The following is a 24,600-nucleotide window of genomic DNA, read 5'->3' on the forward strand; positions in this document are numbered from 1 at the left end:
GAAAATATTTTATTACTCATTTTGAACTTGGATATTAAAATGTACTGTAGTATTTGTTTGCATTATAAAAAAGATCATGAAAGGATTAGCTGGATTTGGATTAATTTCAGCAGGTGAGATATAATGATCATAACTCAGAGGAATTGCCAAATTCTCTTCAATAGTAGTTTGTAAAGTTTCAGTTAGTTTGCATAAAAAAAATGTTGTGATATTAATCTATGAAACCAATCAATTATGGAAAAAATGAATTGCTGTTATGTTTATATCATTACAATCATTACTTTTAATAATAATGCATATTAAAAATAACAAAATGACATATATGCTATTGAGGTAAAAAAAATTACTTATGGTAAAAGGTTATTTTTATTGTAAATTACAATAAAATTTTCTTATGCCAGCAATAAAAGAAAATTATAAAAATATCTCTTTACAAATACTTTTAAAAAAATCTATTGATAAACATTTTTATATTATGCATCATTTTTCCTTTTGATATAAATAATAAAATTCAAAGTAATTTAACTTAATTTTCGAATCAAATGAAATAAATTAAGAATTAATATTTATTCTCAACATTTTTTCAGAAACATTAATCAACAAACATAAAAGTTGATCAATACTCACTTGGCATTTATAGTTCCAGAGCAATTTATTCCAAAGAATAAAATATAATTAATATTAATAAAATCAATATCATTTTATTGCAATTTGGCATCAATATGATTAATGAATAAGTCTATACTATGCGATACAAAGCAATAAAAGGAAATGCAGTAGAACAAAGATTAATAGAGAATATTAATAAACCAAAAATTTACTTTTATAACCAAAGTTGGGTTTTTTTTTAATGTGGACAAATGAATCAATTTATCAGAGGTTTTGACAAATTCTATCAACTTTTCGATATCCATAAACAAATGTTTGATAGTTAAAACCAAATATCTAATAAAATACTTTTAATAAAGCATTAGTAGTTTTAATCACTCATGTCTGCACATCCATTTATCTGCACATAAGCATATAAAGAATATGACTATAATATTCCAAATAAGGTTGGGTCATAATGTATCAACCTGATACTTTGCATCAAGCACAGAAAACTGACACAAACTAAGAGAATCAAGTACACAATATCAATTTTTGAATCGGATTGACGCAGATTGATAATCTCCATGTTTGAATAAAATGACTTGACCAAGGAATCGTCTTCTCCTATACTAACAATATCAGCAATGCCTTTCTTCTCCTCTTCTCACCCACCTAACAATTACTGTCAAACCCCAGGTCAATAAATTTTATGAAGAAGTGAAATTCCAATTTCCAACCATATTTGTATTACTATCAGCTACCAGTCTCATTTAGGGTTTTGGGATAGTGTAACAATCTGATGTAAAAAATATCAAGATAATACTTGTATGAATATGAACCAGAGTATTGGAAAATTGCAGATCACTCAATTCTCTTGGCAGGTTTGCTTCAAAGATATGTGCATGTGTTATGTTTTCTAATTATTTTGCCATTACCTTGAATAAAAGTATTCTTGATGCATTGTTCATCTTTTCCGACAATGTTTGTTAAGTACATATAATTTTTGAGTTTTTCAATAAATAAATATATTCTGCTTTATGCAATTTTTTTATAAATATATAACTCAAACAAAATAATAAATATTAAAAATTAAACTGGAAGCAAATGAAAATTAAATATGAAGAGAATCGACAAAATATGACGATTTAAAAAGTGTGCATGAAAATATTTATATTTTTAAAATTAAAAATATACACATTTTCTTAATAAATGTATGATGAAATATTTACAAATAAAGAAAAAATAAACTTTGGTTATCAGTCTTAAGCTTTATAAAAGCCTTCAGTTTTTAACAGTTTTAAAAAGCAAACAAAGCATAAAATTAAAATGAAGAATTAAAGTTATAGATAACAAGCAATTTCAGTAAAGGTAAGACTAAAGGTTTTAATACCTACTGAAAGACAAAAAGCTTGTTTGCCAGGTTTTTCTTTTATCAAAATATCAAATAAAAGTGTCATGTACAAATGAGTATCAATCTGCTCCTGATATTGCAAAATTTAGTATTAATTCAATCCTAATCTTTGTGCAAATGTCAGAACTGATACCCATTCAGTAACCAATTTCATTCCAACAGGAAAAGAATCAGTTATATCAAGTATCAATATCAACTTGTATCTTAAACTGGAAAATTAGGTATCAACCCAACCCTAATTTCAGGACTGATGCTGTTGCTAATAACAGAAAAAAGCTGATTAAGGCAGAATAAAGTTATTATTCTTTTTCCTTTTTTTTTTATTGAGAAGATCAGGTAACAAGAACATCTATAATTTTTCCAATCATTGGCCATTAGATATTTTTCTTTACATTGTTGTGGATTTCCACATACAGCAAAGCTTATCAAGTTTTACAATAAATTATAAAAATTAGTAAGGGAGATTTAAGAAATTATTATAACTGTTTACCACAAACATATCCATTTTGTGGTTGTGTGTCTGAATGACATGCTTGATTTCGAAATAATAATAAGATATTTATAATGATTTAAGAAATGGATAGTGGTCTGTCAAACATATTGTGGCTTGCAGTAGTTAGATTATCTCATGACTAAGGATGAAATACACATTAGGAGAAAAACAGTACAGAAGATTTTTTAGGATCATGCATTTATGTGGTTTCTCAGAGTTGACACCATTTAAATTCTTCTCATTTCACATATTCTAAATTTACTGAAGAGAAGACTTTTGGGATGTCTGGATATTCATGACAAACATAATTCAAGAATATTCCAAAGAATATCACCAAAAATCAGTTTTGGAAATTTTATGGCATAAACAGAGCTATACATTAAATGTTAACTTTAATTAATTCTCTAAATAATTTTTTAGAGTAGCTTCAACTTTCCAAGTACCAGTACATCCTTTACTTAATAGTCAAATCTGGTAACCTAGCAGTTCCTCTTTCACTTTTAGAAATAATAATGTTCATTTTTTTTTTTTTTATTATCACAGCACATATAATTGTATTGCACAATTTACATAATATTGCCTTTCACTTTTAATTAACCATAACTGCAATGGACGGCAAGTAAGCTATCACAAATATTCACTGTTGACAAATCAAAGCATGAACTCTGCATGTTGTGTGATTTTTTTAAATGCTAAATTGCAAAACTTTCTTTATTATACATTCATTGCTACTTTATAAAAGCAGTCAAGTAAAATATTACCAAAAAGTTGAAAATAAACTGGACAATGGTTAGCTTGATAAAAGCATTATGTTACATAAACTTAGAAAGTTTCAAAACTTTGTTGTGATGCTATCATATTCTTATTTTCCACAAATTAAAAAAAAAAAAGAAACATCCACAAATTTTATTTATATAAACTAAAAGAGTTGCCTTAAAAATTTAATGAGAATTTTATTTTTAGTTCAATAAAACTAATACTTGTTTTGCAACAGTAAACTATAAAACTAATCATTTTAAAATTTTAGAAAACCCCACTTATATTTTTAATTTAAATAGGTACAAATGCTATGGGAAGCTTCAATGTCATATAAAATAGGATTATATGTAATCATGAATTTATCTTATAATCCACAAAATAATTAAAAATTAAATGTTATAGCTATTTAATGTTATTCAAAATACTGATTACTATCATGCACAAAAACACTGTTAGACATCACATTCAAAATAGAATATCACAGTTCTACCAGCTAAAGCTAAAAAATAATATAGTCAGATTTTTTAAAAAGTAAGTGTAAGCTCAAGAATTTTAACTATGATAATGAATACTAGTCCTCCTTTCTATAGCCTTAATTTTGCTTTTACAGATGAGTATTCAAAAATGAACTAGATTGATATCTTAACAATTTAATAAAATTATTAAATGGTAAAAAAAAGTATTTACTAGTAAAATTATTAATACCAAAAAATACTGCATGTGTTCATTAGAAATTTCAAAATAGAACTAATATCTTTTAATATAATTGGAAATATTATCTTAAAATTGGGAAGGGGGGGAAATATATCACACAGCACACAAAGTTCCACTAAATTAATAAATAACTACAGTAATTTATTGACATTAAAACCTATAATTTGAAATTTTATTTCATCATAATTCATCTTTTGCCTTCTTTTGATGAATATTTATGAGTTTAGATTTTTTGCTTTTTTGTCCAGAAGTAACATTTGTAGTCTTATTATCTGTATTTGTTCTATCTTTAAGGTAAACATCTCTTTTCTTTCTCAGAACAATCTGTAACTGCCGAGCTTGATAGATTTGTTTTCGTTTTTTATGGATTCGCTCTACCACAGTTTTTAAGAAGACAGATTTCAAATAATTCACATTAGGTGGCTTACTGCCTTTGGGTAATAAGCCTTTTACTTTCTTTGGTCTGTAGACAAGGAACTGAGCAAAATGTAGATCATTTATGAGACCTTTTTGTTCCCGGAAGAGCCTTCTGATTTCTTTGGCAGACATGATGAGGTTATGAGCAATACAATCACGATTGCACATTTCCATGGAGACCTTCCAACGAACTTTGGGCTGAGTATGAACAAGCACAAAGTGCAAGAGGTTAGTCATGGAAATTTGTAAATGAGATGGAAATTCCACACTATCAGATTTTCTGAAAAAAAAAAAAAAATAGAAATCAGAATGATTACATTGAAAAATTTGTAATTCTCTGAAATGGGCATATTCTGAAATAGTTTTCAAATGGAACTACAGTTTAGAAGGTGACTAGGTAATATGCATGTAGGTGACTAGTTTAAGATGTTCATTAATTGATTATTGACATCTCATCTCTTTACAATGATTTAACTGATATATAATAAATCTATGACTAACAATTTATATTAATGTAAAAATTTATAAATAAGTTGCATAATTTTCTACCAAGTTTATTTATACATAATAACGGTTGCCCATATACTGTTTTCTAAAGTGAACACAATTCTTCACACTTCATTTATTTTAGGGTCTAAACTAATATTAACTTTTTAATAAAAAGTCTGGAAAAGGGCAAACAGAAAATGTAAAACAATTAAGGTATCAACTACACAGCACTAAAAAAATATATGAAATATTGTTGAAAAATAATTTTTTCTGCCCGATTTAATTACATAATTTAAACTATCCAATTAGCACAAAATACTGTAAGACAACTCCCAAAGGTTACTTGATACTCTGAATTTCGCACAAAAGTAAACAATATGAAAAATAATAGCAAAAAATTAAAAAACTCAATATATGAAGAGATTATTTTAGTACAGCATTTGCTGGAAAAATTTAAATTTTAAAATTCAAATGTAATAAAATATGTAATTGATATAAAACTGATAACAAAAATACCTTTAAAAGATGCATTTTCTTAAATAGTTCATTCTAAATAAGGTAGAGAAAGTTATTGTGTGAAAGGCATTTTTTAATGTAGAATTTGGAATTTTGGTAAAGATTTTTTTGTTGTAAAATTAAACCCAGCACAAACAAATAATCAATACTAATTTAAGAATTTAAAACAATTGCAGTAAGATAGAAACTACAATAAAATTTCATGACATAAAAATGATCCTTAATCTATGTGAATCGTGGATTCATTTCATATGCATTTAAATTGTGTTGATTTAAACAATTATATGAATAAATAGAAAAAACAGCGTAATTCATTAAAAACAAACACACAAATCCAAAAAGCTTTTTCATTCCCTCTCCCCTTCTTTTCATATAAATAAAAATAATATATTTCAAAGAAAAAAAATGACTTACCGTTTTACAGGAAAGAATATAATAGTAGGATATTTTTCGACTGTATATTCCCAAGGTAAATCATTTTCTTCACCATTAATCCTACATTATTTTTTTATAAAAAAAGCAGAAGTTTGAATAATTATAGAAAATTAAATGCATATTAAATTATTCTGAACTCTAAGTATTATAGCAAAGATAAGCAAACAGTGATCAATTTCTGATCTAAATTCTTCTCTCTTTTTGTTTGGAATTACATAATTTTCTTTAAACTAACGTGAAAGGTAATGGAAAAGAATAATTTTATCATATTTTTTTTACTACCATATGTTCAAGATGATAGTAGTTTAAAACTGATAAATCAAAAATAATAAAAGTAAGATGTTAAAAATGCTTTTTCAACTAAATTTATACACCAGCAAAAACATTTTTCTTTTTTGCAATGAGAAGAAAAAAAATTTTGTATGAGAATTATTTGCATACAAGGGCAAAAATTTTTTACATTGAAACCCTGGGTGTTAATAGATGAATAAAGAGCTATTAAATATACAGACAATACTGAGGCAGTGCACAAATCATTTCATATTTTTTTCCGCATGTCTGATATGATGTTTAGAAAGTTTGCAGATACGTATAAAGTTTATCAATATTTAGCTGATAATGGTAGAACATCAGCTTATATTAAACACTTACAACTGCATTGAATTTAAACTTTTAATTGTTATTTCTTTATTTCTGATAAATAACAATGTTGCACATTGTTTTGTTTCAACAGACCTGAAAATTTAGGATATTCATTTATGAACACTATGCATACAATTACCATATAACAGTCTTTAAATATAACTTTAAAATGCAAATTAAGCAATTTTTCAACTTATCTTAATTAGGAAAATATTAACACAAAATCTGAAATTAATATAGATTTTGAAGTATATATAAAACAATGCATATTAAACATATAATAAAAAAGATTGATTTCTTTTGAAATTAAAGATAAAAGGAAACAAGATTTTGTTGTACATTAAATTTTTATTGTACTTTAAATTCAATCCCATTATTCTATTTACTAATATTGTGTGTGTATATGTATATATATATATGGGGCTGGGGGGGGGAGCTGTTAACGGATCTCATGTTCTGTATGACACCATGTTGCGTCATTAATCATATGATGCTTTTCTGTCATTATTGGCAGGCAAGAGCTTGATGGTGAGATGGTAAGACATACTGCTCACATTCATGTATCTTTTTATGTCTTCTATGTTAGTTTAGTAATGATTTGCTCTTGTAATCATAATAAATATATTTCACATATTAATGCTGGTTATTGCAATATTATATATATGAACTATCTTAAAATAAATACTTCTTATAATGATTCTAACTTTAAATAATGAATTTAATCTTACCTAGCAAATCTGATATCTTCAACATTGGAAAAATAATCTGCAACACTGAGAAATATGTGTGATATTGATTGGCAGGGTCCACACCAAGGTGCATAATATAAAAGAACTACATCCTAAAAAAAGTTTTAAAAGTATATGAAAATTACTAATTAAATGTTCATTTTTTTCTCGAACTGTTACAATTTTTGACACGGTTTTCTTCTTAAAATTCTACATTAACCAATGAATTAATTGTTTCATAACAGTAGAAATTAACAAGAACAGATAAAGAAATTAAAAACTCACTTTGTCATCTAAAACTACATCAAAAAAGGTTGTTGTGGTAACTTCTTGAACACACACATTAGATTCTTCTTCCATTTCACAACTGCTCAATTTTTTTACTGGCATTCTGAGATAACGATTTAGACTTCCAGCTGTATAATTTTTTATAAACTCAACTGAAAAATAATTAAAGCCATATAAGCTTGAGCTTATATAAAGAAACAACCAATCAAAAGGATGCTAACATACCTAAAGCCTTTTTTGTTACTGGTTCTTCCAGAACAAACTGAGTTTCTTTCTAAAATAATTAGAAATAAATAACAAAACTAGTACATAAAACATAAACTTAAGTTTATTCTAATGAAATAATACTAAGTTTGCATGTACACACAGAAAATATTTGGAAATTTTTGATACTACTACTAAGAAGTGATGAAATACATTCAGAAAAGTGTAAAAAAACTACAATACATATGGTAATAGATCTTGCAATGAAACTTTAGGGGCAGTAGTTACTGTATCCCCTTCCCTCCAAAAAAGAAACCCAAATTAATAGAGAAAGAATGAAAGAAAGAATGAATTTAAAGAATGGACAAAACACATTTGTATTTTTGTACATTTAAAAAAATGTACAAAAGTTATTCAAAAATCAATTTACCAATAATAACATTTGCACAATGAATATTTCACACTAATAAATATAGCACAGATTTCTAAAATGACTGCTTCAGCAACAGAAATTAATTCAACATAATTATCCTCAAAAACAATCGGGAAGTTCTTATAGTAGAAGTTGTTTAAATGATTCAGAAGGAAAAAGTTTAGGTATGAGAAAATATTACACCGGTCACTGTCCTGAATAATAAAGTTCCACAAACATTCTATTACAGGAGCAACAGTCATACATTATGTTTATAAGAGCTTATCTACATGTCGATCCAACACTAAGTCTTTAAAAATATATATGTAAACACGTTTTAGCAGTTGCATGGCTGAAGAGAAGACACTTTTGAATTTTTAAAACTTTGATTTATTCCATCCTTTGAGGCATAAATTTATGTACTATTATGTATATGTAATTATGTATTATTATGTATAAGTGGTAAGAAGTCAGTCTACAGCGACACAAGGGCAGAAGAGTAAAAGAGCACAGAATTTTACCTTCAATGGTTTTTACAATGAGATTTTGATAGAGATTTCTTTGACACATGTCAATTAAGGATAGGGAAATTTAGGTATCTTTAAAAGAAAGTTGAAAGCAATAAAGAATTTTATCCTTTCACTCGGAGCATGAGAATCTCCTGAATATTTTAGTTTCCTGAGCATGTGTTAAAAGTACTTTTTAAAAAAAAGTGGAATTGGATCAGAAAATAAGAGCACATTTCAGAATGAAGTGAATGTGGACTAATTTAGGATAAAAACTAGGAAAATAATTAGAATTAAAATAAATTAAGAGATATCATTACATGTTATATTATATATACGAGTGATTGTTTATAAGATTACTACACAGCAATTGCTCATAAAAACATTTTTTACCAAGAGAAATAATTTTGCTCATTTAAAAATTAGTCTCATCAAGAACAAGGAGTAAAATTTATAACATTAAAAAATAATAAAAAAAATACCTTTTAATGTCAAATATTACATTTGTCATAATAAAATAAGCAAATTCAATAGGCAATATAAAGCCCATTTAACCTAAATCCAACACAGCTTAAGAGGCAAAAGGAACAAGGAATTGTAGAATTAATTCAATATTTGATATGGTAAGTAAAAATTTTAAATATGTGTCATTAAAACAATTTAATACATTGCTAATGGTTTTTATAAAGTGCTGCAACAAATTATAATTCTTTTGAAACATCAGAAATTTTGCCAAAGATTAGAGAGTGGACAGAATAAATAATAAATAAAGCCATCTATTTACTAACAACAACAAAAATATGAAGAGATAAATATTTGAGATTGAATTTTGAATATGTTATATAACAGTTACGGTCAATTTTCATATATTTAGGAGATTCTGCAAGGATAAAAGCACTAAAAAAAAGTGAACAATATCCGGATAATTACATGCCTTTTTCAGATTTCCAAAAATAATCCACAACTAAACTAAACTAAAAAAAAAATGAAATAATTAAATTAATTATTTTAAAGAAATCATTTAGCAGATAGTTAAGAATATAAAATATTCAAAATTTGACTTCAAATGAAATATGAAATTGCAGAAGGAACAAAAATATCACCATTAGAATTACAGTTAATAATCAAAATCGTGACAAAATTAATGTTATTTGAAATTAAAAAACTGATACCTTAAAAAAATGTAGAGATAATCAAGTAGAAAAATTTTAAGTAAACAACGAATTGAAACAAAATTCATCTTATATTATCTAATTAACATGGCCACACATTTTTAAAGCTACTTTTGCAGCAAGTTAAATGGAGGAAAATAACTATTAACTCTAAATGAAAAAATAAATTGCTTGAATACATAAAATAGAAATATGAAATAACTAATATATAATTAAAAATAGAGAAATCAAAGTTACTTACTGTAGTTTCCACAATAACAGCACTAGTCTGATGGTGATTCAAGGATATATCTATCCCTAAATTTTCTGCAAAACTATGATACAGAATCACATCCATGGCAATGAAATGCAAAGTTTTGTTCGTCAAACATCCAAGGCCAGTAAAATTACTCAGCCAAGAGGTAGTATCAGAAGGATCTGGGAAGCTTGGAAAAAATAGTTCAGAATAATTCAAAGCATAGCGCATTCTGTGACAGAGCCTTTTTTCATTATTTTGTATCATTGTCAATATAAGATCATCTTTAAGTTCAGCAATTTCTTCATCTGTAAGTTGTTTTTTTACTGATTTCAAAGCATTCGGAGACTCCATTTCACAATGAAAACTCAATCGCTTGTATCGACCAAATTTAACAGGAAAAGAAACCTCTATGTCATTACACTGGTCGAAGCTCCCAAGTGCATTGATATTAAAATTTTTTAAAACAAGTTGCAGAGTGTTTTCACATTCAAAAAGTTTCATGTCTTCAATATTTTCAACAACATGATGTAAACAGGCTCGACAAAAACATGCTTGGTTTGACTTCAGGCTGAGACTTTTCGATTGGCAACATGTGAGGTCACAAAGATCAGGACGAAATCGACACAGGTCTGGGTTATTTGATGTATCATTTTTATGGCATTTTTTTACTGTTTTAGTAAATTCTTCTTGCATTATGTGTCGTTTCAGAACCATCCTATGTTTGATAGACTCCACAAAATTTGATTTATTGCAGTTGTAGTAATCTAAAGCAATTTCCTTAAGCTAAAAAAAAAAAAAAAAAAAAAAAGGAAGAAAGAAAATTTATTTAAGGGTAGAATTTTAAGATATTTATAATAAAAATAAAGCAGTGAATTCTTCAAATATGATAAGATTCCAAAATTTTCTTAAAATAAAAAAATAAATAAATAAACTTAACAAATTTATTGATGAAATATAGCTTCTAATTTTAAAAATGCATTACTAAAAAATTCTAAAAATATTTCACTACTTCTTATTTTGTGTTGTTTGCCTTGTAGCTTTGGCAATAAATAAATACTAAACTATTTACAGATAATTTAAAAATTAAGTTTGTTTTTAACGTCATGATACACCCAAAGAATTAAAAAAACATAAATGCCAATATTAAAAATTGGACACATATATTTAATTTTATATGTCAACTGTAGTAAAATAATTTTTATTTTAAAATGAAAACAGATAATCAATCTAACAAAACATGAAAATAACTTACTAGATTATAATATGGTGTATACTCTAACAATAAACTTCGAGGTGTAAACAAAATAAGTACAGCATGATTCTCTAAAATTTCTGACAGCATATTGCTCTTTGTTCCAGGTGGTGATACCCAATCAGATGTCTGTAAAATAAGCAAATCAAACTCATTTTTATTCTAATAATATAGTGAAAACATCGCCTCTCCAACCTTTTTATAAAAAAAATATACTATACAGAAAGGAATCAAATTTACGAATATCAATTTCATGAACTTTAAGCTGTTACATAAATACAAAATTTAGCCTTGTAAATAATCAATCATTTTTATCACATAATTTTCAAATGAGAAAAATGAATTTTCAAAGTGTATTTATGCATCAATTGAATTATAAATCTTGGACAAATTGTTAAAATTCTAAAAAATATTGATTTTTTAATGGATTAGAAATGAAATATATCAAAATAAAAATAGCTTATGACTGTTGAATAATAGACACAATGAGTTAAATGAAAAATTAGTTTCTGTGAAGTTATACAAAATAAAAGATATTTTAACTAGAATCTACTGTTTATTACTGAACTATTAATCATGGGGAGAATGTATAAACTGCACCTTTTAACAAGTAATCTAATATTTGTAACATGCAAATTTAAGAAAATGTACAGTTAATTATGAATTAGTTATTTTGCAACCATTACTATAGATTTTTTTTAAAAAGCAAAATTGAAATTAAATACTTATTTAAAATTAACCTTATAAATTGTAAAGAACAAATTATACTTTTTTGAAACTTTTCTGATAGATAAATATTTAAATGTTTATAAATCTACAATTGAAACTGCATTTAGTTATAAAAAGAATAACTGTGTAAAAATAAATAAGTTGAATCTGAATGCAAATCAATTTTTAAAGATTATCGTTAGGTTAAAAAAACACACAAAATTTTACAATTATTAGAAATGAAAAATACAGAAAAATTGAAACTGAACTGAAAAATTAAGATTTAAAAAAAAATTCTATGGAACAGTAAGATTATTTTCCAACAAAATTTGACTACAAATTTATCAATACTTTATTTATCTCCATGCTAATACTTTTTTAAAACCCTGTAAATGATGAGTCAGAAAATAGTCAGTGAATCAGTTATTATACATTCAGTTTTAAAAAACAAAGCCATAGCAATTTTAAAAAGTATCCAAATAAAGTACAGAAAAATAATGTTTTATCATATATTATTTTTATACTTCTAAAATAACAAATTGTAAAAATCAATTACATAATCTAGAACTCCATAAGCCCATTTTAGAAGCTCTGCATGGCCATTTATTTCTCCTCGATAGACCTAATTAAATGAATAAATATTCTTTTTTAAAAAAAAAAGAAAATCAGGTTAAAAAATTTCATAAATAAGGACACACCAACACAGAAAAAAAAACTAACTTCTGATCTATTCCAGAGAAACAACTGAACATCAGATTTTAATTTAAAGCTCTCTGCAACATGTCTGTTTGTCAAAACAGCAAAACAAATTCTTCGGTGTGGATCTATAAAAAATAAACTCAGTTGCAAACAATGTAATTCTAAAAAAATACTACAGCTAGCTTCATTAATTTAAAATTATTTTGTTTTAAATCTTATACTTGTAAAAGCACAAATTTTTTAAGAAATAAACCATATTAAGCACCATTAAGAACACTTTAAAGACAATGATTATAAAAGTAGGAAATATTTGCATTATGCATTTCAGAACATGTGGAAATGAATAGTGTGTGTGGGGGAGGGGGGAACACAGCTAAACAAATATGACGATTTTTATCTTAGAGCCCTTTACTTTATTAACATTAATTACATTGGTATTCAGGTGTTCAAGATCATTATTAATATATATTGCACTTCTAAATTATAAAGCATTCATAATAAATATCCATCATGATTAGTGTTGAATTAATATACAATAATGACTGAATTTTAAGCTATGGACTTTTTACTTATTTTCTTCCAAAATTATGGTACTTGAATTATGTCATGCACTGATATGCACATTAACAAAATCCAACATTCTTATGATTTTTTTTGTACTTAATATTAACCACATGCTACTAGCAAACTTTAGGTTTAATACGATATCATTAGTGAATACAATCAATGCACTGATATGATATATTTGGTGACTAATTGTTGGTAGTTAATGTATAACAATATTAATTGACAATAGCTTGATTAACATACAAGTACCATCGCTTTTATGTTGTTCTAAATAGAAATACTTTTCTTCCAATCAGTGAGTATTTAACACACACACAAAAAAAGCTTTATATATAAAAGTATACATTTATAATTGTGTATATTGTTACAAATCTGTAATTTTGCTACTCAGCACGAATAGTGTCATCGTGAGAAAGACCGTTGTAAGATCTGCGCTGAGCAGCTGCAGCGCAATGACCTGAGAGCTTGGCAACCATTTGGCAACTAAATGGATCATACTGGAAAGTTCGAGAAGTTTCACGATCCATCCAGTAGGAACCAAGATACACTCAGACACGCCCTGATTGGTCTGAAGATTCTAGCCCCAAATCCCGGAACTATAAAAGACGGGCACTCTGAAGCTGCAGTGAAGTTGTGTGGATCGTCAGAAGTCGTGTGTGAGAGTCGGAGTCGCTGACAAGTAAAAGATTTGAGAGGACTAGACAGCAAGAAAGCTGCTGAACTATAGCGATTAAATGCGTTACATTATTATGATTGATCAACGGTATTTTGTTGTAGAAAATTTTTTTGTAATAATATGATAATAAAAGATTTAATTTTAAAAAACATTAACCTTAGTTTAAAAATATACATTAAAGAATTTTTAGAAAAATCTTACATAACAATTTTATATATACAGCTAGAAAGTAAACACACGATGTTATACTTTAGTTTTTAAACTGATTTCTAATAAATAAAACAGAATTGTAATTTCAGCACATTTTCAATTTCTCCTGTAGTAATCAGGGGTGTTTGTGGGACCCCAAAAAATCCCCTGAAACTTTTACGGACTTACTACCGGCATTTTGGAGTTTCGAGAAGGGGGGGGGAGAAATGAAAAATTACAATTATGAAGTATTGAATGACCTAATTATAAAAGTTCAATGAATTACTTTTTTTGCAAAATTAATAACCATAAATTTTTAAACATATAAACTACTACATTTTATGCAAATATTTTAAATTACCTAAATTAATTCTTTTAAAAAAAATTATCTAATTTCTGCTGCTTCTTTTTTTTATTTTCTAATGTTTGTGGGCTTGTCTGTCTTTTGTGGTGAACTTCATAATTGCAGGAAGGTTGACTTTTATTTTCCTCATTTACAGTTGAAGAAATTTCCTCGAGAACTGCACATGCAGAGAGGTAGAAGCAGTTTGCTTTTCTGCTAATGTAGAAGGTTTTTCAGAGACTTTTATAGGTGACTCATCTGAAATACATGTTTTTAAGTCCTCTTGATATGTTTTCCAACTTCTGTTCATATTCAGTAAGAGATCTTTGTGAATTGGATCAGTCATTGGATTTTTTGAGCCATATTTTTCACATGAGGTTTCTTTAGAAGCCATTAAATCATATTTAATAGTCTGCACTGCATCTAGGGAATCAATCTTAAGAGAGGTTCTATAGTCAGTGACAAGTGTATCCATTGAGTTGAATGCACTTTCCACTAATGGGCCATGGAAGCAGCTAAGGCAGGCTTTGACAAATTTAGCCAATGTAGGATACTTATAATCATTTGTGAAATCATCTTTTAAATAAAAAAACTTTAGACCAATATTTATCAATTGTACATTTGACTTGATTTCCACTTTCATCAGATGTGTAGAGCATTTCTTTGGTGATATCAATATCACTCTGGTATAACCTTATTTCAGCTTCTACTTTTGACTTTTCATTATCACTAAAAATATGGGACATAAAAGATGATAATTTTTCAAAAGCTAATATTGTACTGGTTTTACCTCTTAGCTCTGGATCTAATGCTGTAAAACTAATTAGATATGAATTTTTAAGGGGTAATTTCTGTTTCATATGCTGAAATTTCTAAATGAAATTCTCTTGCGTACATAAATAAAAAAATATTTCAATAAGCGAAACGAAAAATTTACACGTGCATCAATAAATGAAACGAAAATTTTACACAGCGGAGAAAAAAAAGTTGCGAAGCGATCAATGACAAATAGCTAATACGGCGAAAAATCCCCCTTCTCTACTTATTGGCGCCACGCCAGGAGAGATAAGACCTTTGAACCCAGAGTCACGTTATCGCACATCTGGTCGAACGAAGTCTCCCCCTTTTTTTTTTGCAGCGCCTACTTGCCGAAAAGAATCCAGAAGAGAATGTCCAAGAACCGGGGGAATGAGTCATAACTCGCAATAAGGAAAGAACAAAAAAGAAGTTTTTTCCCCCTTTTCACGCATTATCACTGCCTTTGGAGAAAGAAAGGAAAAGTTTTCACCACACACACTGACCTTGCGTTTTCTGCTTTAAAAGCAAACAAAATTACCCAGATCAAAATAAATAATTCATTATTATTCCTACTTCCTTTTGAACGACGATCCCCGGAAATTCCGGGGATCAAAGTTCAAAATCCCCGGAATTCCGGGGTTTCCCCGGAGCACAAACACCCCTGAATAATTCTAAGAATCTTTCAACTATAGTATAATATATAATAGAAGATAAGAATACAATTCAATGTAGAATAACACATATAATAAAGTAATCAAGACTAAATATTTTTTACTAAAATTTCAAAAACAACAATACATACCAGTAGATAAGGACTTTAAAGCTGCAAAATAAAACTGTTTATAACCTTTAGGATATGAACTATTCTTGAATTCAAAATATGCAACTAACACAGCCTGAAAATGAATATATATATATATTAATACAGAAAGAAATTACTCTTAGGAATACAAAATATTTATACAATCTTACTACATGTTTAAAATAATATTTTCAAATACTCATTTTAGAGAGAATTCTCTTTTTAAATAATATTTTCAACAGAAATCTTTTTTTTTTTTTTTTGTTTGATTATAAAATTAGCGATAAAACATATGGATGAAAAGATATGGAAAATTTGCAGGCTATAAGTTTCCCGGAGGGATTGAGTTTTCTTACCATTATTATTACATTATAAAAAAAATCAGGATAATGCTGATTTGTTTATATTTCATTGCATGCACTGTGATAAAAAAATATAAAATCACATTATAAAAAAAATCATTATACCAAATGCAAAATTATTTTAGAAAAAATAATTCCTAGAAAGATTCAGAAAGTTTCCCCAACAATTTTTAATTCTCCACATAATTTTATAAATTTGAAACTATTTGATTGATTAATCATATCACATATCAGAAAATTGCTTAAAAATATATTGTATCACGTTTTGATAAACATTGAATACATTGCATAAAAGTCAAATATAAACATACCTCATGCTTTGTCAGTAAATCCAACAATTCCCCAGAATGATGCAGTGGCACAACTGGAGACAAAATGGAATCAAGAAAGTATATTAGGTATGTGGCTACTATAGGACCTTCATAACGAACTATACCCATTTCATGAACGTATGCTAGGACGATGGGATATGATGGAATAGAGAACTTCTTTCGGCACTCTCCATCAGGCCACCAGCAATTAATGGCAGCAAAAAATACCTAAAATGAAATTTTTAATCACAATTTAAATTTCTTAAAGCAATATACATATAAAATCTTTAAAAGATAAAAAATATCTGCATTAATGTACCATTAATTTAATCAATTAAATAACTTTTATTTTCATTTTAACATGAAATTTAATATTTGTTAAATGCTAAAAATATTCTCCAATGGAATTCTAAGAGAAAAATTTTGAATTTTTCTTTTGACGAAATTAAAATATGTATTGCACATTGCATATCTATTTATGGCAGAAAAGTATAATTAAAAATTATAACTATTTAATTATTCTTAGAAAATTCTAAAGCCTTTTTCAATTCTTAAAAAATAACTATAATAATAAATTCAATTTCATAAATTATAATTATTCAATTTTTAATTGCTTATAAATTCAATTTTTATTTGAATTCAATTTTTTTTCTTTCCAGTATGATCCATTTAGTCGCTGATGCAGACTTAAAATATTTATTTCTAATAAACAACTATAGACTGAGATACATACAATACATAACTGAATAGAGGAAAATTCAAAATTTTATTCTATGCATTAAACAGGAGTTCCATTTGTTATGGGACAAACAGAAATCTGAAGTCCATTTCTTGCCACTTATAAAGTAACTGATCTCTGGCAAATGAATTCACCATTGTAACACTTTGATCTTGCAGATTCTGAAAAGACCAGACATTTGTTTTAAACTTATGCCTTGACATTAATCCTGAAACTTCTCTGCTTGGGATTTTCTATGGTTACAATTCAAAAGCAGTTTGAATATGCTTAACATTTCTATCTTATATATGAGCATAATCGATGCTTTTCCCTTTGCATATATAACCATATTCCACAAATTTCTTATATTAAGTGTAAATCTCTTAATGTCAAGGCTCATTTTCTCATGCTTTATATGAAATACTGAACAAACCTTTTAAGGAAAATTCAGTAAAACTAAAAAATGCAAACTCAAAAACAAAATCATTAAAAAATAAAAATAATATTTTTTTTTTCATGTGGAAAGCGAGTTTTCTTGCCAGGTACTTCAAATTATAAATAATGTAAAACATTCTAAATGGTGAAAAAAATTAATAATTGTGTAACTTTTATATATAATCTAGAGCAGTCAAAAGTAAATTAATAGTTATTGTTACAATTTTTAGCAGCATTTTATTGCAAGGACTTGGCAAGATTTCAAATCTATATACATGTATATATTTAAAAAACAGGTTCAAAACACTAATTAAACAATACCTCATTGTGATAAAATTTGGCAACTGTTTCAAATTCTTCTCTTGCTTGTAAGGACGAAGCATCCCACGGTGCATAATACATGACAAGAGATACATCTTTCTCAGAGATTAATGATAAAAGTTGCTTAATATTCCCAGTATAAAAGTCAGTAACCAAGGAAGGTGGTTCAAAAAATGTGTTCGGAGGATTAACTTTTTTAGTTTTCAGTGGTCTAGAAAAAATAAGTGGTAAAATTACCATAAATTTTATGAATAAACAAAATTATGAATTAAAATAACATAATTATAAAATTGTTTTATGTAGAAAAACTTGTATGGGCATCAAAAGTATACATATTAATGAAATTTGTGTTTTAAAATGGAGCAAAATTTAAACAATATTTGAAACACTTGATTGATAAGAAAGAATATTTTAGCTAAATATTAAATAATTTCACATACATGATGATGTCAGTTCAATTACAATAGGGGAGCATTATATAAAATTTTATATAACACTGAAAGATTATAACAAAATATTATGTTATAAAAAATATTTATTTTTACTACGCACTGAATGCAGCATAAAAACATTAAAACAATTATAAATCGAAATTCTTTTAAATCAATATTAAATTGAAACATATATTGTAATAACATGTCTGTCCAATGTGAAAATTAAAAAAAAAAAAAGATAAATCATGCATTAAGCCAATACTATTGTAATATTAAAATAACTGAATGCCTTGAGTACAAATTAAGCCATTTATTCTAATACAATACAATAAATAACACTGGTAAAATTTGCAATCATTGAATAATCAATGGTATTAAAAACCATAGAGATCACCAGTTACATATATAGGGAAAAAAGGAAGTTGACAAAAATAAAAATCAAATGATATAAAAATTAAAAGAATTCAATAAATAATAGAAATGGCAAACTCTCAATTTTATGTATAATACAAATTTGGATTTCAATAATATTTCAAAGTAATTAAATATCTAAATACCATTAAATCAGCTAATATTGTTAATAGTAAAATAATAGATGAAAGAAGATATGAAAGATAATGATGATAGTATAATATAAATAGCAAAAAAGAATGACAAGATGGAAGAAAAAAACAAGATAAAGCCTTAATAATCATAGTAAAAATTAAAAGGCTTTATAAATGGTTGATTTCTAAAAAAGTAAATCTCTTTAAAAAAAATCAATAAATTATTTTTGTAAAATTTTGAAAAAATTAACAAGCGAGCTAATACTAATACTAATTTGTAAACATAATTTAAATTACTAATTCAAAAATGAACAAATACAATGTTAAAATAAAAATTAGATAAGAGTATATTTATTTGTATTTTATTATATAGAAACAATTTTTGATAAGTTGGAACATAATAATAAATAAATTGTTTATATTGCTGATTGTAAACATTGATCTGACGGTGTGTTTTGCTTATGTTTACAGACACCGGCTTAATTTTTTTAATAGACACTAAAAGATAAATAGAAATTTCGTACCCGCTCTGAAGTGCAGCAATACCTGTGAACACAATTGTTATCACAAAAAAAATTTCACGTCCATATGAATTCATAACTTGGAAATATTTTGAGAGAGATAGAGGTTCGCCACGTGTATCTTGTATTTTGATACCATTATCATCCTCATCTTTCGTCAAGTCGTCGGTCGCCGCCATGATGACGTCATTATTCGTAAAAGGAAACCAAAACGAAAACCAAGTACATAAGGTTATACCGTAAAATCTTTCAAAATTATGTTATTGGCTCGGCAGACTGAAAGGAGGTCCATCTTTCATTGATATTTATCGCCTTTCATTCTATAGTGATTTTCGAATATGATATGTATCCATTTGAATAAGATTCTTTTGATTTTTTTGATGACATTGAATAAATTAAATTTGACATGAGAAGTAAAGTAATATTTTGATAGAATTTTCCTTTAAAATTTTATTGCAATTCTACATTTTTTTTATTATTAAGGGCAAACTTTCAAGTAATTTGAAACAAAAAGTTTTTTTTCATAAGTTGTCTGCTCTTCCTATATTTTCCGTTTAATTCAAAAACTGGAACTGGCAACAATTGCTAGCGTGGGCGGGATGCATTTTTAATTATTTATTGAATTCTTGTACATGCCTCTACACATGTGACAGAAACCGACTGTTGCTGGCAGACCTTGTATGGGTAGCATTCTGTAACAAAACCTGCTTTAGTTTAAATTCTATAAATATCAGAAGTTTTACTTATTTTCAGATATTGTTTGTTATTGGAAATAAACATGCCTTTTTTTAGACGGATTTAGGAAATTAGATTTTTTAGAATGCGTAAGAATAGAGAGAAATTTTAAAATCTGTTTTCAGTTTAATCATTAGTATACCTACCTTAAGTCAAATTTAAATTAAAGCTTCTTTTACTTTTAACAAAGTTAACTGAAAAAAATGAATGAATATTTTTGATGACAGTTTTTTTTTCTTTAAAAATTTGTTAATTTTATGTTCTTATAAAAGTTTCATTCATCAAAAACAGCATTTTTTTTTTTTTTTTTCACTTCTGCAGAGACTGGGAAATCTTGATAAAAAAAATAGTTTTTATCTTTTTCTTTGTTTGACCAAATAAAATCTTTATAGATTCAATTGATACCTTTTTAGTATAGTATTAAAATGACTTAAATCAAATTTTCATAAAAATGAAGGCTTAGTGTGTATGATAATTTGTATGTGAAATCAATAGTTATGACTTAAAAACTATCTTAAAATGCATTATTTATGCATGCAGATAGATGTGTAAATGGGAAAGTTATTTTAATATACTCATGATATGATTTTTTTTTTTTTCATGGAATAAGGTTTTCTTACCAAAATTTTTTCAAAGAATCTTTTTTAGAAAGAATTTTATATATCACAGAGCATTTAAGTTTCTGTCATTTGTAAATCCTTATCAAATCAATTCTCAAAAAGCTAATTTGACACCCATAATCTTATATTTTAAAGCAGATTTATTCCTTGCATAGACATGAGTAGCAGAGTATTTTTTAAAAAATAAATCTCAAATGATTTCATTTTACAGTCTGTTAAAAGTTACAAGAATTTTACAGTTTCTACTAATAGAATGGAGAGATCATTTTAAATTTTGATTGGAAATAAGTTTTTTCATTTGTTTATCCTGCATGGTTAATAAAAATTTTTATGAATATATTCCACTATGTAAGGAATTCAGAAAAAAAAAAAAAAAGTAAGCAAGAATGTGCATATGTTAGAAAAATTCTAAAATGTTATTTATGTATATCTTTAAAATACAGAGCTCTATGCTAAAAGTTCACCTAAAAGAAAAGAAAAAAAATTTTTTAATTTAATTTAAAAAATATTATTACTTAGAAAAAATGAAATGTTTTTTAGCAAATTTTTTACTTTATAGAAAAGAATTTTTAAATTTCCATTATTTATTTCAGTGGGTTTAATTCCAATTCCTTTATATTTAAATAAAATAATTTTATTTAAAATTGATGAAAAATGAGTACTGCAATCAGGATTGAAAACTTGACTTTATTAAATATATTTTTAATGTATATATTATTAAATTATTTATTTTATATATACATAAAATAAATATTTTAATCCTAAAACTTGACATGCATTGGTAGTGTTTGTTGGAATAGAAACTACATTATTATAAAGTTTATTATTAAAAATGTTTATTATTAAAATATTCAATTTCTAGGTACCATTATTCTTTCATTTTTGCAGGTATTTTCAAAACTTAACTGGACATGCATCCCATTAAAAAATTAATTATTTTTCCTTTTTTTTTATTTTTTATTTTTTTTTTTTGAAGGGTGATTTTATAATTGCTTGGCATAAGAGATTGGTACTATGCATACATTTTTTTCTCCTCAGCTGAAAAATTATAGTGATAGTACATGAGGAAATAAAAATTTTACAGTTACATCATCATTTACCTCACTCAACATACCAAAATACCTTCTTTTTTCATAAATAACACTAGATCTTTGTTTCATAAATTGAAAGTGAGAGTAAATTTTTTTTCACTACTGATTCTTGCAATCTTATTTATTTCAAAATCATCTATTGCCTGAAACTTATGAAATGATGTGGTTTTTGTACAGGCTCGAACATATTTGATGCAATTTTTAAATGTTGGGAGAATGGAATCAACTTCTTCTTTAAAAATAGGTTGGAAGTTGACATTTGTAATGTTTATTCTGAAAAATTTAATAGGTTTTTTTTCTTCTGTTATAATTTGTCTATCCAAGTGTTGCTAAAAAATTTTTCTTAGCTAAACATTTGAGAATATATTTTTTTTGTGTGTGTGTGTCATATACTTTTTTTTTTTTTTAATGACCATTTGCAAAAAAAATGAACACTAAGTTATGAGTTTTAAATTCTTTTCATGCGCATACAAATTTATGAAGTTGTATTTATTTTTATATTTTCTTCACATTCATCACTGAAAATCATGAATGTTTGTTACATGCATTTTTTCTCTTTCAAAACATCAATTACAGTTTTTTATATCTCATACTATACTTGTCTCATATTTCAGATCACTGGCTATAATGCAAAGAAATAAATTCAGTTTTTCATTGCTGCATCCTTGTAATAAATTATGCCAGAATGAATAGTGTATGAATTTGACATACAGTAGTAGCCTCTTGTATTGTGTCAGAATATTTTTCACTAAAATCCATAATAATAGTATTTGAAGAAGTCATTCCTTTTAAATTAAAATACTAATAATAAAACTTCTGATTTTTGAAATATAAGAATATGGTATTAACATGTTCACTTTTTATACTAATTTATTTATAAATTCATTTATTGAGTTGGCATTGTATCATTTCAGTTCGATCAAAGTTCATTGATTATACTCAATAGAATTTTCAGCATCATAGTCCTCAAATTTTGACTCTAAAAACTGGAAAAGGTATCTCTTGATGGGCACTTACACAATACCTCAACTTACATTCTATTCTTACACCTTTATAAATTCTTTGTAATCTTTTTACAATATGCACTAGGAATTTACAGAATATTTTTTTTCTTTCTTATGCACATGAATACAGAGTGTCACTGCCACTAGCTAAAATAGAGCATAAACATGAAAGAATAAAATTTTGAAAGACATATTCTCAAGATATTTGAAATTAAATTTGAGTATAACTCGTTAAGATTACATAAAATCAAAATATTGTTATATTCTTTCTTCCTTTTTCTTTTTTATCATTTTGCATCTATGAAGGGTTCTGTTAAAAAAAGAAAAGAAAAAGAATTGGTACACTTTTTGAATCTTGCAAATCAGATATATTGAAAGTATCTCTTGTTTTTAACTTTTTGAATCGTATTAATATTGTTGTACCTCTTAATTTATTTTTAATTATACCTACAAGCTTGTTCAAATTATACCTAAAGCTTGTTATCATTCTTTTTTTCCCTACATCGAGTCAACTTCATGAACAGTTTGATCATTTTTTTAACATTTTCATGCTTTTTTTATATTTTTTCTTTACCGTATTATGACCTGCTATATTCACCAAATTTATGCGAGTTCATTATAGAATAACCAGTTTATGGAATGAAGAATTTAATGCATCAATTGTCCTTTTTTTTTTTTTTTTTTTTGTAATTGTTTATTAGGAGTAAGCATTTTCCAACAAGATATACAAAGTTTTTCTCTTGATTTCAATTTGAAGCTCTTTGATAAAATTGTTTCTGTTTGTTCTGCAATTACAATGCAATTTTTTAAATGAAGTTTTTTAATTTTTAAAAGGGTCACTATATGTTTTTTTTGAAAAAAATTATACTTTTCAAAAATGCATTTTAATTATGAAAATAAATATCTCATAGTTTGATTTTATTCTAAATCTTAAAAAAAAAAATCAGTTACAGATGGTTTTTTTATAGTTTGTCTGGCTTTTCTATAGGTATTAACCAAACTGTTATAATACAACGAAATTCAGCAGCTCAGTAAAAACTTTTATGAAATAAAATAAAAAAACCTATGATGTATAGTTATTTATATTGCATGCTACATTGGAAATAGTGATGGTTTTTCTCTTGGATGCCAAATTATGGGTACTGAAAAGGTTGAGTTATTTATACTTCACAAACAAGACCTCTACTTTTATTTGTGTCTGCTCAAAAGAGAACTGCTTGATCTTATAGTTTGAATAATCTGATTATTGAAGTAGTAGTTTATTAATCATATGGGTGGAGTTAAGAATTAGTTTTTAAACTAAATTAAATTGTAATGTCATTTTCTATGAAGCTTAGTCGAGAAAGAAAGAAACCAGTTATCCTATTTCTAATTCTCAATTCAGATATAATTTTGAATAAGTTATTTTATAACATTTATGTATTTTTCTTTATAGGTTTTATAATAAATAATCA

General features: G+C 26.2%; 2 protein-coding genes across 8 annotated transcripts in view; one reads left to right on the forward strand and one right to left on the reverse strand.

The window, feature by feature from the left end:
• Nucleotides 1–628: 628 nt before the first annotated feature.
• On the reverse strand, nt 629–19,959 carry LOC129975245 (thioredoxin domain-containing protein 11-like). Its single transcript, XM_056088283.1, has 13 exons — nt 19,700–19,959; nt 18,197–18,407; nt 16,723–16,950; nt 16,050–16,143; nt 12,696–12,799; nt 12,532–12,597; nt 11,268–11,396; nt 10,019–10,798; nt 7,709–7,757; nt 7,481–7,635; nt 7,196–7,308; nt 5,805–5,885; nt 629–4,665 (listed from the first exon to the last, which is right to left on the reverse strand). The coding sequence occupies exons 1-13, from the start codon at nt 19,873–19,875 to the stop codon at nt 4,149–4,151; spliced, it is 2,703 nt and encodes a 900-aa protein (XP_055944258.1). The 5' UTR covers nt 19,876–19,959; the 3' UTR covers nt 629–4,148.
• A 319-nt stretch (nt 19,960–20,278) lies between these two features.
• LOC129975714 (KICSTOR complex protein kaptin-like) overlaps nt 20,279–24,600 on the forward strand; it is a 35,406-nt gene continuing 31,084 nt past the window's right edge. The window contains exons 1-2 of one of the 7 annotated variants that reach the window (XM_056088877.1): nt 20,300–20,374; nt 22,757–22,874. In XM_056088877.1, coding sequence (XP_055944852.1) covers nt 22,839–22,874 — 36 coding nt within the window. In that variant the 5' untranslated portion in view covers nt 20,300–20,374; nt 22,757–22,838. Of the gene's footprint in view, nt 20,521–22,363; nt 22,387–22,756; nt 22,875–24,600 lie in introns of those variants that run through there. The other 6 variants (XM_056088876.1, XM_056088883.1, XM_056088882.1 and 3 more) reach the window with 6 other exon arrangements.

The sequence above is a fragment of the Argiope bruennichi genome, chromosome 7 (genome assembly GCF_947563725.1).
Source record: "Argiope bruennichi chromosome 7, qqArgBrue1.1, whole genome shotgun sequence".
NCBI lineage: Eukaryota > Metazoa > Arthropoda > Arachnida > Araneae > Araneidae > Argiope > Argiope bruennichi.